We start from the raw sequence: 17909 nt of genomic DNA on the forward strand, positions 1-17909 counted from the left end.
TTGGGAGAATCTGTTCTTCAGCGTTGTCTATATCTTATGTTCTCTGAACTGATTTATCTTACGTTCTACTTTTTCTGAAAAGCATTATGATTAAAAATTGGCCGTGTCCCCGTGATTAAAAATGAATGGTAATTAAATTACATATATATATATATATATGTAGATCTTTGGTTATTCAGGTTTTCTCCCGCGTAAAATTGGAAGTGACATCACATTGTGATGTCACATTGTGACATCACATTGCTCCCAGAAGCACGAAGCTGAAGCCTGAAGATGACGAATGAGACTTCGTCGAAACGTCGCCAAGACACTTCCAATTTTACGCGGGAGAAAACCCGAATAACCAAAGATCTACATACAAACACCCGCGAAAACCTCAGAAAACAAATATATATATATATATATATATATATATATATATATATATATATATATATATATATATATATATATATATACACACACACACACACACACACACACACACACACACACACACACACACATATAGTCACAAACCATGATTCAAATATGTGAACAGAATGTGTCATTACTTGAAAATAGTATTATAACTCAGATTTCATGATTGACATGTTTAAATGTGTCGATAAAGCATTTTTTACTAGTAATGTCTGTAGTTCTCTACTGCAAAGCTTTTGTTTTCTAAGGTAAAAAAATCTGAAGAATATTTTTTATTTTTATAAATTAATATGTTTACGATATAAATATATCATAATTTAGTTTGGGTAAAGAATAGACTACATACCACTTTTATAGTGCATACAGTACATAAAAACATTGTACCTCATTTTACAAACAAAAATCTTTCAAACTAAGTACTCTGAATTTTGCTTTAGGGAAAACCAGGCTCATGTTAAAAATGGCTTCACCTACTTACACACATTAAAGTCCTAAAGATTAGTACATTTATTATAGAATTAGAAGTTTGAATCAAAGCTATTGCATCAAGTATCAAAATGCATTTTTATTAAAACAAACACCTTTTGTTTATTAATGCAGCATTCCCCTTAGGAAAAATAAAATATTTCAAATAAGGAGAAGCAAACAAATAAAACTGTCTAGTCTTGTTCTGAAAGTAGAATGCCTCTGCAAAGGAGAGGCCAATAATAAATATATCATCATCATTGTATTATTGTATATATAAAGTTCATGTTCAAGACTAGGTGTTCCTAATTAGGTAAAGTAGTTTTGCCTTAATAACCCAAAGAATTGCTGCTGGGCATTGGTATAGCTGTATTAGTAGTCATACGATTTATTTGGATTGGGCTAGCATGTTCTATAAATCTAGCCAGTGTGATTTGCAAGCAACATTTTAGGGTTTAGTTGTGTGAGCCCAGCTGGGTTATTCACATCACTAAGTGTAGCTTAGCTGAAGGAGTGAATAATCTGTCATAGTATAACTCAGTTTATTATTTTACATGTTTTTTTATGAAATATTTCTAATATAGAATTTTCTTCTATAAAATGTTGCAGATTAATATGTATGGAATAAAGCCTTGAATCGAAAATTATGATACTTGGGGGTACTTGGTTTCCGCCCCCCCCCCCCAATTATTTGTCGCTTTAATTTCCACAGGAGAGATAGCTAAAATGGTGATAGAATAGCAGCTTCCTTGCTTGACCTCCTAATAATATTTGAATTATTCCATCCATTTTTATGATTTAAAAAAAAATAGTTTCCACTAAAGCAGGGGTTGGAAACTCTGGCAATTTTACAACCTCTGGACTTCAACTCTCATGGCTGGCTCAGGAATTCTGGGAGTTGAAGTCCACTGATTGTGAAGCTTCAATAGTTGCCCATCCCTGCACTAAAGTCTGTAGAGTTGCTCAATTTTTCTTAGACTGTTAGTATGCAGACATTTTAAAAAAAGTTTCATGTACAACAAGTGGCTAGATTAAAATTGTGAGCAAGTAGATAAGGACAATCCTGTTGTAGCAACACTGTCAGCTCATTTTCACTCACCTCCTATTTGTTTTCCTCTTTTTTCCCCAATAAGCCTGATTTTCTTTATATTTACATTGCTTTGTCTTGCTATTTTTCTTTCTATTTTTTGGAGTCTATCTGGTGCAGTTGGTAAGTGAAGAATGGTATTAACATCACGCCACAAACTGCTTTGCCTAAGAAAATTCTGTTATTTTGCTTGCTTATAAAGATGCTCATCAGTCTTAGAAGGTTTGGTAAATCAGTCTACTGATAGAGATTTGCTATCATGACTTGGAAATTAGTGGAAAGAAACAGCCTCCCACAACTGAATGTATGCATTAAACCTTAGTTATAATTACACGGCTTTAATAGCAACTCAAGCACCCATTCATTTATATATTATGGTAGCGGCTTGCCTTCTACCTGTTGCATTTTGAGTTGAAGCAATGTGACGGTAATATATCTTTTGCTTTGCAAAGTTTGTTATTCATCATCTGTAGCATCCAGAACGGTTCAGTGAAAAAGAGACTTTTCTAAGAGAAATTAAAATTTAGCATTCTTCTCTCATTTGACACTACTCACAATAGGAGAGAAAATTTGCATGTAATCATGCTTTGGATTGATTTCTTACCCTGCAGCGCCCCCCAAGGCCACCAAGAAAAAAAACCGATTTCACAATTTGTAGACAAGACACACACAGTCAAACAGAGGCAGACAGACAATTGCAGGCTAGGTTATGAAGATCAGAAAGGATTCCTGAGTGTGAAATTTAGGCAATGCAACACTTCAAATGTTTCAAGAGCAAACACTGATAAAAGTAAATCCAGTTCTAGAGGAGATGAAACAGTGATTAGAGAGTGCAACTCAGAAAAAAAGGAAGGAAGGAAGGAGGGAGGGAGGGAGGGAGGGAAGGAAGGAAGGAAGGAAGGAAGGAAGGAAGGAAGGAAGGAAGGAAGGAAGGAAGCAAGCAAGCAAGCAAGCAAGCAAGCAAGCAAGCAAGCAAGCCCAGGCTATGCATAACTGTCTGCAGAAATTCTAGAAGCGACACAATCAGAATTTGTATCTTTTGGGCTTATTCTAAACTGACCAAATCTGTTATGGCAGCAGGAGGATATACAATAGAAAGAGGTTCTCATTCTTGTATCCCTTGAATAGTTTTGAGTTATGACTGCAGAAAATTATATTGAATTGAGATGGATAGACTTGACTTTTGGGTTGGAGGGATAAGGATGGGGCAGAAGGATAACATGACTAGATCACAGAGCCCTGTTAAAAGCTGGTGATATTTCAGTCTCTCGGAAGTCTTCAGTTATGTTCAATTTTACACTCCTATTTGGTCACAGGCAAGAATATGACTCTATCTGATTTTCAGCGCAGTGTTTTTTGAGCTTCAAAGTATGGAATAAAGCCTTGAATTGAAAATTATGATACTTGGGGTACTTGGTTTCCGCCCATTATTTGTCGCTTTAATTTCCACAGGAGAGATAGCTAAAATGGTGATAGAATAGCAGCTTCCTTGCTTGACCTCCTAATAATATTTGAATTATTCCATCCATTTTTATGATTTAAAAAAAAATAGTTTCCACTAAAACAGGGGTGGGAAACTATGGCAATTTTACAACCTCTGGACTTCAACTCTCATGGCTGGCTCAGGAATTCTGGGAGTTGAAGTCCACTGATTGTGAAGCTTCAATAGTTGCCCATCCCTGCACTAAAGTCTGTAGAGTTGCTCAATTTTTCTTAGACTGTTAGTATGCAGACATTTTAAAAAAAGTTTCATGTACAACAAGTGGCTAGATTAAAATCGTGAGCAAGTAGATAAGGACAATCCTGTTGTAGCAACACTGTCAGCTCATTTTCACTCACCTCCTATTTGTTTTCCTCTTTTTCCCCCCAATAAGCCTGATTTTCTTTATATTTACATTGCTTTGTCTTGCTATTTTTCTTTCTATTTTTTGGAGTCTATCTGGTGCAGTTGGTAAGTGAAGAATGGTATTACATCACGCCACAAACTGCTTTGCCTAAGAAAATTCTTAATGAGAAATGACACTAAACACAAGCGATATATATATATATTTGCTTGCTTATAAAGATGCTCATCAGTCTTAGAAGGTTTGGTAAATCAGTCTACTGATAGAGATTTGCTATCTAATGCATGACTTGGAAATTAGTGGAAAGAAACAGCCTCCCACAACTGAATGTATGCATTAAACCTTAGTTATAATTACACGGCTTTAATAGCAACTCAAGCACCCATTCATTTATATATTATGGTAGCGGCTTGCCTTCTACCTGTTGCATTTTGAGTTGAAGCAATGTGACGGTAATATATCTTCCGTTTTGCAAAGTTTGTTATTCATCATCTGTAGCATCCAGAACGGTTCAGTGAAAAAGAGACTTTTCTAGGAGAAATTAAAATTTAGCATTCTTCTCTCATTTGACACTACTCACAATAGGAGAGAAAATTTGCATGTAATCATGCTTTGGATTGATTTCTTACCCTGCAGCGCCCCCCAAGGCCACCAAGAAAAAAAACCGATTTCACAATTTGTAGACAAGACACACACAGTCAAACAGAGGCAGACAGACAATTGCAGGCTAGGTTATGAAGATCAGAAAGGATTCCTGAGTGTGAAATTTAGGCAATGCAACACTTCAAATGTTTCAAGAGCAAACACTGATAAAAGTAAATCCAGTTCTAGAGGAGATGAAACAGTGATTAGAGAGTGCAACTCAGAAAAAAAGGAAGGAAGGAAGGAGGGAGGGAGGGAGGGAGGGAAGGAAGGAAGGAAGGAAGGAAGGAAGGAAGGAAGGAAGGAAGGAAGGAAGGAAGGAAGGAAGGAAAGAAGGAAGGAAGGAAGGAAGCCCAGGCTATGCATAATTGTCTGCAGAAATTCTAGAAGCGACACAATCAGAATTTGTATCTTTTGGGCTTATTCTAAACTGACCAAATCTGTTATGGCAGCAGGAGGATATACAATAGAAAGAGGTTCTCATTCTTGTATCCCTTGAATAGTTTTGAGATATGACTGCAGAAAATTATATTGAATTGAGATGGATAGACTTGACTTTTGGGTTGGAGGGATAAGGATGGGGCAGAAGGATAACATGACTAGATCACAGAGCCCTGTTAAAAGCTGGTGATATTTCAGTCTCTCGGAAGTCTTCAGTTATGTTCAATTTTACACTCCTATTTGGTCACAGGCAAGAATATGACTCTATCTGATTTTCAGCGCTGTGTTTTTTGAGCTTCAAAGTATGCAGTGGCTCTGAAGTGCATGTACTTCATGGCCTTTAATTTGAGCAGCCTTGATCTGTGCTTCTGCAATCTGAAAAGAGTTGATTCGTAGCTCTATAGCTCAGAAATAGAAATGGCAAGCGCATCATCCATTAATGATATGGCACATTTTGAAATCTCACATTATATTGAGGAAGAAGAAACAGAACAAGTCCCTGAAAAGTAGCATGAAAATGAAGTGTAGGGATTGAGTGATTCTTGCGTAAGCAGGAAAAGAAAGTTATTTGATTGGGGGGGTGTATATTATAGTTATTTTGGATTGGCATTAAGTGGAAATAGCAGGAAGGTACAATGACTTATTTAAAAAATAACAAAATATGTTCAGAACAGGGTGGAGTGGTACTTTAATAGAAGGAAAAGGAAAATTGTTTGCGCTTCACTGAGAAATCCAGTCAATTTGCTTTCAATATATAAATAAAGAGTGTACAGATAGTTTTTGAGTTATGACCATTATGAAACCTCTTCTATCACCATCACAAGTTTTAATGGTTGTCAAAACCATTTACGATGCTGTTTGTGGCACTCTTTAAGAGAAATCAATGGTTGTAAATGTAAATACCACAATTGTGAAATGAACGTGGTTATAAATGCAGACCCATTGTTCATTATGGTATGGTGCTGCCAAAACCCGAAAGATTCAGCAAAACTGTTATTTACCGATTGCAGTTCGTTTAAGGTGCACGTCTTTGCTTCAGAATGTTGTTTCCTGTTAATTATCAGGGAGGCATCCTGTGCTTAGAGCTCTGCTTTAAGCATTTTATACTGATGATATATATATGAGCAGAGGTTGCAAAAACTTAGGTTTGCTTACATACCCTGAGATCTTCCCAACACCACCACCCCACCAAAAGTCCTCCCAACTCTTAATAGCCTGGAAGAAGCTTGGTGGTTATTCTCATGTTCCTTGGCAAATATAAATAAGGTGATAGATAGATAGATAGATAGATAGATAGATAGATAGATAGATAGATAGATATATAGATAGATAGATAGATAGATAGATAGAGGTTTTCAGAGGTGGGATGTCACTATTTAAAGATGTCCCATCCTTTGCACTTCAGCAACCTCCTGTATTTCCGCGTGCACACATTCACATATATACTGTGGTGGTTCTTTCTTTCTTTCTTATGAATTTACATTGTCTGCACATGCAATAATACAGAAACTAAACTGAATGTCTACAATTCTATTTGAGCTTATATATTGCTCCCAGTCAATACATTTGTATTTTTTGAACACAGCTGTATTTAGAGTAGATTTCTACCATAGACTTCTCCCAAAATAAATATAAAGGCAAGTGTACCTCCTGCACAAAGTGCACAAGGTCAGAGTAAGAAGATCAGAGAGGATAGGTTTTCTTTTCATCTTTCTTTCTCATTTTTACTTCTCATCTAGGAAAAAAGAAGAATCATGTTATTGAGCATTTTCCGTAGACAGGGACAATTACTGTTACTTCAGACAAGAGTCTACAACAGTAATAGCACTATTTTTATATACTTGTACCCTGCCTTCATCAGTTTTACAAAAAAAAAATTTAAGGTGACAAACATATCCAACACCCCTACCTTCCTTCTATTTTCCCCACAACAACAACCCTGTGAGGTAGCTCAAAGTCGCCCAGCTTGCTTTCATGGCTAAGGTAGGATTGAACTCATGAGTTCCTGTTTTCTAGACAGGTGCCTTAACCACTAGACCAAACTGGACCACTTGGCTAAACTAACATGATATGCAATACAAAGCTATCCTGTTGTTGTCCTTGGTTTGCTTTATTTTGCTTGAATTATGGGTAAAAGCAAAGGAAATTTGTAAGTGTGAATTTCAATGTGTTATATCACAGAGCAGAACGTCCTTCACTTCAAATTAAATAAAATGATGGCATCTTAAATCTATGCCTCTATGCACGGATTATTGTTAGATGAAAAACACCACAAATAGCTGTTAAATGATATAAGCTTTTCTTTTTCCTTTTTTTTCTATGCTTTTATTGTAAAAAAGTTCAATAAAATATATATAAAAAAATAAATAAATTTATGCCTCTAAATAGAGCTTCAAAAAGCAATAACTGGCAATAATAACAAAATTTACTAATTTATATGTCATTTTTCTTCCACATATGGAATCTCTAGATAGCTTTCTGGATGGGCAACTATGGCAACTTTATGACCTGTGGACTTCAATTCCCAGAATTCCTGAGGCATAAAATTGTCATAGTTGCCCATCTCTGATCTATAACTAGCCAATACTGTTCAAAGTCTTATTATTTGTTTGTTTTCTACATTTGCATCTTGCCCTTTGTTCAGGAGCTCAAAGTGGCATATAAAGAGGTCTCTCCTTCCATTTTTCCTCATAGTAGCAAACCTGGCTGGGCTGAGGGAGGATAAATTGATGAATTCTGACCTTGATGCTTCCATCATGCCTCCTTCCTACCCTCCTGCTTTCTTCTGTAAGACCATCGTTTGGAAAGATGTCATTAGATCTCCTACATTTCTTCTATGTTCCCCGCAGGGCGCATGGACCTGATGCAGTTTTGATGGCTGAAGGGAGTCATTTAGCTGAGCTAACCCAATCCCAGATGCTGCACATTGCTCAGCAGATTGCAGCTGGTATGGTTTACTTAGCATCACAGCACTTTGTGCATCGTGACCTGGCTACTCGGAACTGCCTGGTTGGGGAGAACCTACTGGTGAAGATTGGAGATTTTGGGATGTCAAGAGATGTATATAGCACAGATTACTACAGGGTAAGTAATGCTGTACCTTGGTTTTAGGAGGAAGGGCCTATTTTCAGAATTTCTTCTAGTGAGACTCTGTAAGAAAAAAAGACATTTGAATCCTATGCTCAGTGTAATGAGGAAATTAAAGTCACTGCTGATAAATTGATTTATTAAATATCCACAGAGTATTGTGGAAAAAACCTAAAGCTCCTGTGCAAACAAATTATTTATTACTGCCTTCACTGAAACTTCTTTTAATGAGACAAGTGGCTGTGGTTATTGTAAAGCAGGGGTGTCAAACTCGATTCCATTGAGGGCTGCATCAGGGTTGTGTTTGACCGTGGGGGCCGGGTGTGAGTGGCCAGCTTGATGTCACTCGTGTCAGCGGTGCCTGTGGGCGCCTGAGCACTCTGCCAGTGAAAACAAAGCTCGGGAGACTGCAACGGCCTCCTGCAACCCTCTGCCAGCGAAAACAGAGCTCAGGAGGGCGAAAACAGAGCTTGGGAGCGTCTCACACTGGCAGAGGGTTGCAGGAGGCCGTCGCAGGCTCCCAAGTTCTGTTTTCACTGGCAGACTACGGACCAGTCCTTCGCTGTTTCCAGGGTGGCCCTGCAGGCCAGATCTAAGCACCCTGCGGGCTGGATCCAGCCATGGCTCTTGAGTTTGATACCCCTGTTGTAAAGTGACAAGTTTGGGGAGAACAGAATGTGGTTGTGAGCCCATAAAAAGAAAAGGCCACAGTTATGTTACATTTGGATCAAAGTGTTTTGCTGTCCCAGCGAATTCATTCTTTATTTTAGCACCATTACTTTGACTGGGTAGAAGCCCTTTTGAGCAACTCTTGAGACTTTGCTTCAAAAGTGAATGGTTTCATATGATTAGAAAAACTGAAGAAGTTACACATAAAGATATTATTTATATTCATGCAGCTGTTTTCATTGTGAGCTGAGAAGAACATTTTTATTTCAGTTTGTGCTATTTCTTCCTTTAGTGATCCAGACTCGGCAATTAGTGGACATCTGAACCAGATTTCTGTCTTTTGGAATAGTTGCTTTCCATGCTCTTTCATTCTCACAGTACAAGAATGACATTACATCATATGAGTGAACATGGGATAAAAAGAAGGATTTGGGGGCAGATGTACAAGCTCAGCATGGAAAAAGGCTGTCATCAGCCAGGCTCTATTCATAAAGTTAAAGCAGTTGCCATCATGGTTGGTTTAGCATGCATGTTTTGGTCCTTGGATCCTACAAAGCATATGTTGTTGGGACAAACCATGGTACCCAAAATAGCTTCAGAATCCCATAGTTGGTGATAAGAAGAAGGAGAATATTGGCATATTTGGGGTTGAATCAGAAGAAGAAAGTCAAGCAACTGTTGGATTTACCCAAAAGTATTTGCTTTTTAAAAATCATCACAAAATTGCACACTGTTGTGGAGCAAAGCACTAAAAAATCACACTATCATCTCCATTTCCCAAAGTGATGGGAGGATCAGGTTCTATAGTAACAATCATCAAAATCCCAAGAGGTTATTGGAAATAACCTCCCAGAATCAGGAGGCCCTTTTTTGTTGTCTTCATTTCTCTTTTACTATGGGAAGGAGAGGGAACTAGAAGTTCTTGCTCAGAGTTCTCTGATCATTGATAGTTCCATTGCAGGAGAAAGAATGTATGTGAATGAAGGCAAATATATGTGTGCTAGGATAATGTTGCAGGATCCAATTTGAGTCGGTCGCTGGGATCAAAGGTTTATTTTTCCAAGCTTTCAGGCTTGTGCTAGAGCCCATCATCAGGGATTTTATCTCTCTCCAGAATATATGCACTGGGCTGTTCTGTGTGTTGTATGTATATGGTTCCTGGTTGTGTGTAGCTTTTAGTTGTTTATTAAGGCTAGCTAGTAACTTCTTAATTGTTGTTTCTTGTGATGCTATGCCCTCGGCATCTAAGTACCTGATAGGCTGGTGGTAAATCAGCATTCCTATTGACTGACAAAGGCACATTTCCCAGGCTTCAATGATTCCTCTGGCTATTTTTGTCCCTGCTCAGCTAACATTTATAGTAATTGCAAAACTGAATGCATTCAATGCGATGCTATCAATGAATTTGGGTCTCCTCGTGTAACTACTCACTCGTGTTCTTGCAATCTGGTAATTAGCTTCCTCTCTGTCCCACATAGTCAAAGGGGCAATCCATGCAGGGAATCTGGTAAACTACATTCAAAGTTTCTCCAGCTCCAAACTATCTTTGTATGATTTGTCCACATTTGGTAGCCTCTGGATGGTGGATGATGCCCACTTGCAGATCTCCGAAGTTGGATTCTACTGCTTCTGAAATGTTTTTAATATATGGCAGGGTGTGTCCTGTAGTTGGTCTTTTGCTTTCTGTCTTCCTTTCTCTCTCCAGCATATTGCATAGGCACCTTATGATAAATGTTTGTGGACACTCATTCTGCCTAAATTGTTCACGTAGGTACCTACTCCCGGATTTTTTGCTTTCTAGGTAGTACAGTGTGTTCACACCCTGCCTTACAATGTTTTGATGCAGTTCTTTTTATGTGACAGTAGATGGTTACCATTGAAACTAGAAGGCATGGAGTGTTGGTAGCCTTACAATATACCATGGTTTCTAGGTTTCCATCTTCCCATCTGTTAACAAGCATGACTAAGCATGTGTTTCTTCCTCCATTGTGAATTGTACGTCCAGGAAGATGGAATTTAATAGGGTATAAAAGTCTTCCAGCGCATTTCTTTGATAACCACAAATATGTCTCCATATAGTGGTACCAAACTTTAGATATTTTAAAATGCACTGCGTTCCAGTTATATGGGACTGTTTCTGCAATAGCTCCTGATATTGTTGTGGTCTGCCAGCAGCCCACGGAGCTGGCAGCAGAGTCGGACAGTGAGGAGGCTGGGGAGGACAATGGGTCAGTCCTGGAGTCAGTGGAAGGCCCGGATGAGGGCTCTGCATCAGAGGCAGAGATAGGGCCAGGGCCATCTGGGAGTGATGCGCGGACTCCAGAGCCTCCAGAGGCGGACAGCAGACAGACAGGAGGAGGAACAGGAGGAGCCTGTTCCTATTGCATGCATATGAAGGCCCCAGCCACGGCCCTGGGAGTGGGCCGCGGCTGGGGCCTTGGACCGTGTCGTGCCTTTGCGACCTCTGACCCGGCGCAGATCTCGTTTGGCCCCTTGGTTCTCCGAGGGGCTGAGGGAGATGAAACGCCGGAGAAGACGTCTAGAGAGCACCTGGAGGTCCAGCCGTTCCGAAGCTGATCGGACACTAGTTAGGTCCTATTCTAGGACCTACCTAGTGGAAATGAGGGAGGCGAGGCGCTCATATGCCTCCACCCGCATTGCGTCGGCAGATAACCGCACGGCCGCCCTGTTTCGGGTGACCCGCTCCCTCCTTCATCAGGAGGTGCGGGATGGCCCGTTGCAGGGGCGTGCTGGGGAGGTTGGGGGTTATCTATTCGGTAAAAACGCTCAGCTCCGGGATGGTCTGGACCGAAATTGGGATGATCAAGCGAGGAGAGGAGACACGTCTTGTTGAGTCCATTTGGGATGAGTTTGACCCTGTGGCTCCGAGGGCGTGGACAGGTTGTTGGGGAGACTTCACGCCACTACATGTTTACTGGACCCGTGTCCTTCCTGGCTGGTACTGGCCACTCAGGAGGTGACACGAGGCTGGCTCAGGAGATTATCAACGCTTCTTTGTTGGAAGGGTTTTCCTGCCGCCTTGAAAGAGGCGGTGGTGAGACCCTCCTCAAGAAGCCCTCCCTGGACCCAGCTATTTTGGGTAATTATCGTCCAGTCTCCAACCTTCGCTTTGTTGCAAAGGTTGTAGAGAGTGCTGTGGCGCGACAGCTACCCCAATACCTGGATGAAGCCGTCTATCTAGACCCGTTCCAGTCCGGCTTCCGACCGGGTACAGCACGGAGACAGCTTTGGTCGCATTGGTGGATGATCTCTGGAGGGCCAGGGACAGGGTTATTCCTCTGGCCTGGTCCTATTAGATCTCTCAGCGGCTTTTGATACCATCGACCATGGTATCCTGCTGCGCCGGTTGGGGGGATTGGGAGTGGGAGGCACCGTGTATTGGTGGTTCTCCTCCTATCTCTCTGACCGGTCGCAGACGGTGTTGACAGGGGGCAGAGGTGGGCCGCGAGGACCTCACTTGTGGGGTGCCGCAGGGGTCGATTCTCGCCCTTCTGTTCAACATCTATATGAAGCCGCTGGGTGAGATCATCAGTGGCTTTGGGGTGAGATACCAGCTGTCGCTGATGACACCCAGCTGTACTTCTCCACCCAGGCCACCCCAATGAAGCTGTTGAAGTGCTGTCCCGGTGTGTGGAAGCCGTGCGGGTCTGGATGGGGAGAAACAGGCTCAAGCTTAATCCCTCCAAGGCGGAGTGGCTGTGGATGCGGCACCCGATTCAGTCAGCTGCAGCCGCGGCTGACTGTTGGAGGCGAGTTATTGGCCCCAAAGGATAGGGTGCGCAACTTAGGTGTCCTCCTGGATGAACGGCTGTCGTTTGAAGATCATTTGACGGCCGTCTCCAGGGGGGCCTTCCACCAGGTTCGCCTGGTTTGGCAGTTGCGCCCCTTCCTTGATCGGGATGCCTTGTGCACGGTCACTCATGCGCTCGTTACCTCTCGCTTGGATTATTGTAATGCTCTTTACATGGGGCTCCCCTTGAAGTGCACTCGGAGGCTTCAGTTAGTCCAGAACGCAGCTGCGCGGGTGATAGAAGGAGCTCAGCGTAGCTCCCATATAACACCGCTCCTGTGCAGACTGCACTGGCTACCTGTGGCCTTTCGAGTGCACTTTAAGGTGTTGGTTACTACCTTTAAAGCGCTCCATGGCTTAGGGCCTGGGTACTTACGGGACCGCCTGCTGTTACCACATGCCTCCCACCGACCCGTACGCTCTCACAGAGAGGGACTTCTCAGGGTGCCGTCCGCCAAGCAATGTCGGCTGGCGGCCCCCAGGGGAAGGTCCTTCTCTGTGGGGGCTCCCACCCTCTGGAACGAACTTCCCCCGGGTTTACGCCAAATACCTGACCTTCGGACATTCCGTCGCGAACTGAAGACACATCTTTTTATTCGCGCGGGGCTGGCTTAAATTGATTTTAACAAATTTTTAAATTCTTAGAAATTAATTTTAAATGGGTTTTTTTAGCTTATTATATATTTTACTTCTCAGGCCAATTTTATAATAAGTTTTTTAACTGCATTTTAAATTTGTATATTGTACCGTCTGTTTTATTCTTGCCTGTACACCGCCCTGAGTCCTTCGGGAGAAGGGCGGTATAGAAATCAAATCAATCAATCAATCAATCAATCAATCAATCAATCAATAAATAAATAAATAAATAAATAAATAAATAAATAAATGAAGAGCTGCCAGAAGGCAAGAGCCGCTGAAGAAACGACGACTTGGGAGTAAGGCCAGAAGATGATAGGTCCCTCCCATAAGACTTAAAAGAGCAGCAACAAGCTGTTGGGTTCTTTGTAGAAAAGCAACATTGATTTCCATGCTTTTTGTCAGTGTCTCTTGAACTTTGTGGGGGTTTTGCCAAGAAAAGCCTTTGGCAGGTTGCCAAAGACATCATCGGTGATAAGGCCGACGGACTGGTTATTAAGAATTTTCTTTTTGGACTAAGTTGAAAATGAATTAATTCTCAGCTCTTTTAATAAAATAAGTTTGTTGAGGACTGAATTGTGTTTAGAGTTCACTACTTGGGCCTTGGTCACAACAGATATTGAGGATCCCATGGTTGTCCCTTTTATTTGCTCATTTCCCTTTTAAACATGAAAAAGTAGATTCAAGATTTGTGTCCTGGTTAGGTTGTTTTGATCTATTTTGTAATCTTGTAGTTTACTGTTTGTCACTTTGTGGGAGGGATGTATGTAAATAGGGTCACTACATCAAAAGAGACAGTGACTTCATAAGGAGCCTCATAGCCGCGTAAGCCAGGGGTCTCCAAACTTAGCAAATTTAAGCCTGGAGGACTTCAACTCCCATTCTGGGAGTTGAAGTCCTCCAGGCTTAAAGTTGCCAAGGTTGGAGACCCCTGGTGTAAGCCACATAGCTGTGTCAAAAATTATGGGGATGATGTGACTGTAGAGTTTGAAGGTGAAGTCAGGAAGCTTAATCATTGTGTCAGCCATTTAGCCAAGTTGTAGGTGGGAATCAGTGGTGGGTTTCAAAATCTTTTACTACCGGTTCTGTGGGTGTGGCTTGGTGGGTGTGGCAGGGGAAGGATACTGTAAAATCACCATTCCCTCCCTACTCCAGGGGAAGGATACTGCAAAATCCCCACTTCCTCCCAATCAAATGGGACTTGGATGGCAGAGAATAGATGGGGGCGGGGCCAGTCAGAATTTTTTCTACTGGTTCTCCAAACTACTCAAAATTTCTGCTACTGGTTCTCCTACTGGTCAGAACCTTCTGAAACTCACCTCTGGTGGGAAATCCCCATGCGCTACAATAGGTCTGAGGGGGACCCCTAAGTGTATCTTGGGGAGTCCATAAAATCTCACTGGGTGGCATTCTCTCATTTTCCACTGTTCCTTTACTGTCATACAGAAGTTTGTTTAAGTTGGCTGAGATAAGTACTCAAGTGTTAGCTCCTTTTGTTTCTATCTCTTGGCTTGGCTTCCGGATCTCTGGGAGCTACAATACCCCTTTTCTTTTTCTGGCAGTCATAGTATTCACCATTCATGTGTTGAGCACAGTCATTTGTAAAAAGAAGTATCTTATTCAGGAGCCAAGGAATTTGGCCATCTGATCAATTTCTTTGCAAACTGGATCCTTCAACGTGTGGATGCCGAGAGGAACTGTCAGAGTTGGCACTAAAAGCCAAGCGTTGTTCTTGTTTCAACTTGGCAGGACCTCATATAGTCCCATAAACAAGCTTATGCATCCTGTGTTCCTGACCCAGTGCCACATTTTAAAATATATTAATTTACATAGCATTAAAATATAAAGCTCTAGAGCAAAGGTCTTCAAACTTGGCAGCTTTAAGACGTGTGGACTTCAACTCCCAGAATTCTCCAGCCAGCTATGCTATGCTGGCTGGAGAATTCTGGGAGTTGAAGTCCACACGTCTTAAAGCTGCCGAGTTTGAAGACCTCTGCTCTTAGAGGTCTGGCTGACTGGAGAATTCTGGGAGTTGAAGTCCACACTGGTGGAACCCTTGAAATAACTTTCAGGTATCAGGGAGCTCCTGCGTAAAAATGATTATATCTGTAGCTCATGGTATATTAGCACGTTTGGTAAGTTGAGGAGTGGTACATAAACTTTCCCACCACTTGGAGTGCTACCCTTGCAATTAAAAAGGGAGGGTTTTTTGTTTATGGTTTCTTGCAGGGGTAAAATCCAGCTGGTTCTAACAGGTTCTGGAGAACTGGTAGCGGAAATTTTGAGCAGTTTGGAGAACTGGTAGCGGAAATTTTGAATTCTTTGGAGAACCGGCAAATATCACCTCTGGCTGGCCCCAGAATGGGGTGAGAATGGAGAGTTTGCAGTATCTTTCCCCTGCCACACTCACCAAGCCACGCCCACCAAGCTACAACATGCCCATCAAGCCACACCCACAGAATCGGTAGTAAAAAATTGGATTTCACCACTGGTCTCTTGCATAACTGTAGGGTACAGTAGAACTCCAGATGTGAAAGGCTGCTCTCGGTGGTTCACAAAACCAGTGATAAACTGCAAATCCTCCAAAGTCACAAGGGTAAAGCAAGGCTTAAAAACCTTAGTTATTTACCCATGTTCCATGATCTTTCTTAACATCCTCCGCCCTCCAATGCGAGCATCAATTGTTGCCTTCTCAAATACCCAGCTGGTGTTTGGATGACCCAGGTTTAGCCAGATATTTTCAGCTAGATATGATTACTTCTAGCTGTACTATGCAAGAGGTATTAATAGATGAGATTCATTGGCATATTGAAGAAAATGTGGTGTCTAACCATTATAAAGCAACTATAAAAAGCATTGGAACACATTGTTACTCCTTAATTGTGTGCTTAGTTACTAATTATTGTACCACTTTGCCTTGCTTGTGAGTCTCTTTGGGCTGCAAAACAGGAGGATGAAGAATAGCAGTGTCGACAAAATAATTTTCACTGACGCCTTTAGAAGCTGGGTCATGTTTCAGGAAGATATTAATTTGCCTCCAAATTTTTGGTCTTCTATTGTCCCATTACAACAACAACAAAAAATAGGACCAACCTTTTCCTTTGGTGTCCAATTGTCGATAATGTTCTGCACTGTGTCAGCACAGCTATTAAGGGATACTGTAGAGATGACTGCAGAGAGAGATAACCTTTGGATAATTGGCACGCTGCACACTGGTGATGGGAACTACATGGGTATTGTTTGTTTATTCAGAGCCTGAATGGTAGTACAGCGAGAATGGGAAAGTAGTTATTCAGCTTTGGAAGCTCAGTCTGCAAGGAAAGGATCTTTTGTTTGAAAAGCTAAAGGTAAAGGTAAAGGTTCCCCTCCCACATATGTGCTATTGTTCCCAATTCTAAGGGGCGGTGCTCATCTCCGTTTCAAAGTCGAAGAGCCAGCGCTGTCCGAAGACGTCTCTGTAGTCATGTGGCCGGCATGACTCAACGCCAAAGGCGCTGTTACCTTCCCACCAAAGGTGGTCCCTATTTTACTACTTGCATTTTTTACGTGCTTTCGAACTGCTAGGTTGGCAGAAGCTGGGACAAATAACGGGAGTTCACCCCATTACACGGCACTAGGGATTCGAACCGCTGAACTGCTGATCTTTGGATCGACAAGCTCAGCGTCTTAGCCACTGAGCCGCTGCATCCCTTTTTGAAAAGCTAAGCTCTTCCCCAAAAGCCTTAGACTGTAAATGACCTATTGTATCTCACATTTCCCTTCCTAAACCAAATTGCTGAATCTGGCTAACCCAGATACCTGTTGCATCGAGACAGAGCTTTTTTGGAACAATTCTTTTTTACCACTTGCAGAGGATCTGATGAAGAAATAATCCATTTGTCACCATCTTGTCTTTTTTCCCCACTGGTACCCATGAGAAACCACAAAAACCTAGCATAAAATCTGGCCATGAGGGAACGAAAAGATGTGCCTGTTGCCTGTTTTATTTTTACAATCATATCAAACAGCTCATCCAATGTACAGTTATATACAATTAGTCGGGCTTGCCCAGTCACCACCCCCCTTTTAACTCTCTTCCCTCTTCTACCTTCTTCTACTTTCCAGACCTTCCTCTCCTTCTCTTATCTACATCCTCTCCTCCCTACACCCTACACCTTCCTTCTCCCTCTTCTATCCCTCTTCCTTCCTCTTCTCCCTCTTCTACCCCTCTTCTCCTCTTTCCTACCTCCTACTCTCTCCTCTTTTCTCCCTCCCCACCATTCTAAAATGGTAACTGGGCAGACCCGACCCTACATTAATTATATTTATACATCTTCAATAATCCCTTACATTAACCATCACTCCATCCTCTACCCTCAACCCCCCAATTCCCCTCCCCCTTACCCCCCACCCCCCACCCCGACTTCCCAGAACAAAATGCAGGGTATCAAAACTAACAATCATAATCCAAAATAAATCCTTAAGAGGGGCCGCCTCCTCCGCCCCCTCCCTTCGTTATTCCCTGCCCAAGGGGTGGAGGCGCGAGGAGCCTCGCCAGGCAGCCCGAGGAAGGCGAGGGTAGAACTGCTGGGGTCGGGCACGGCCAGCAGCCTCTTTCCCGCTCGCCGCCTCCTCACCTGTTTCTCGATGGCTGTCACTGCCGCCACGCGTGTCCGACTTGGGGAGGCGCGAGGAGCCTCACCAGGCGGCCTGAGGAAGGCGAGGGTAGAACTGCTGGGGTCGGGCACGGCCAGCAGCCTCTTTCCCGCTTGCCGCCTCCTCCGCCCCCTCCCTTCATTATTCCCCGCCCATGGGGAGGAGCCGCGAG

At 42.3% G+C, this 17909-nt stretch overlaps 1 protein-coding gene across 1 annotated transcript in view; it reads left to right on the top strand.

Moving 5' to 3' along the window:
* LOC131190712 (BDNF/NT-3 growth factors receptor) overlaps positions 1-17909 on the top strand; it is a 98616-nt gene that overhangs the window by 48344 nt on the left and 32363 nt on the right. The window contains exon 5 of the mRNA XM_058168068.1: positions 7749-7983. Coding sequence (XP_058024051.1) covers positions 7749-7983 — 235 coding nt within the window. The remainder of the gene's footprint in view (positions 1-7748; positions 7984-17909) is intronic.

This window comes from Ahaetulla prasina, chromosome 2 (genome assembly GCF_028640845.1).
Source record: "Ahaetulla prasina isolate Xishuangbanna chromosome 2, ASM2864084v1, whole genome shotgun sequence".
Classification (NCBI taxonomy): Eukaryota; Metazoa; Chordata; class Lepidosauria; order Squamata; family Colubridae; genus Ahaetulla; species Ahaetulla prasina.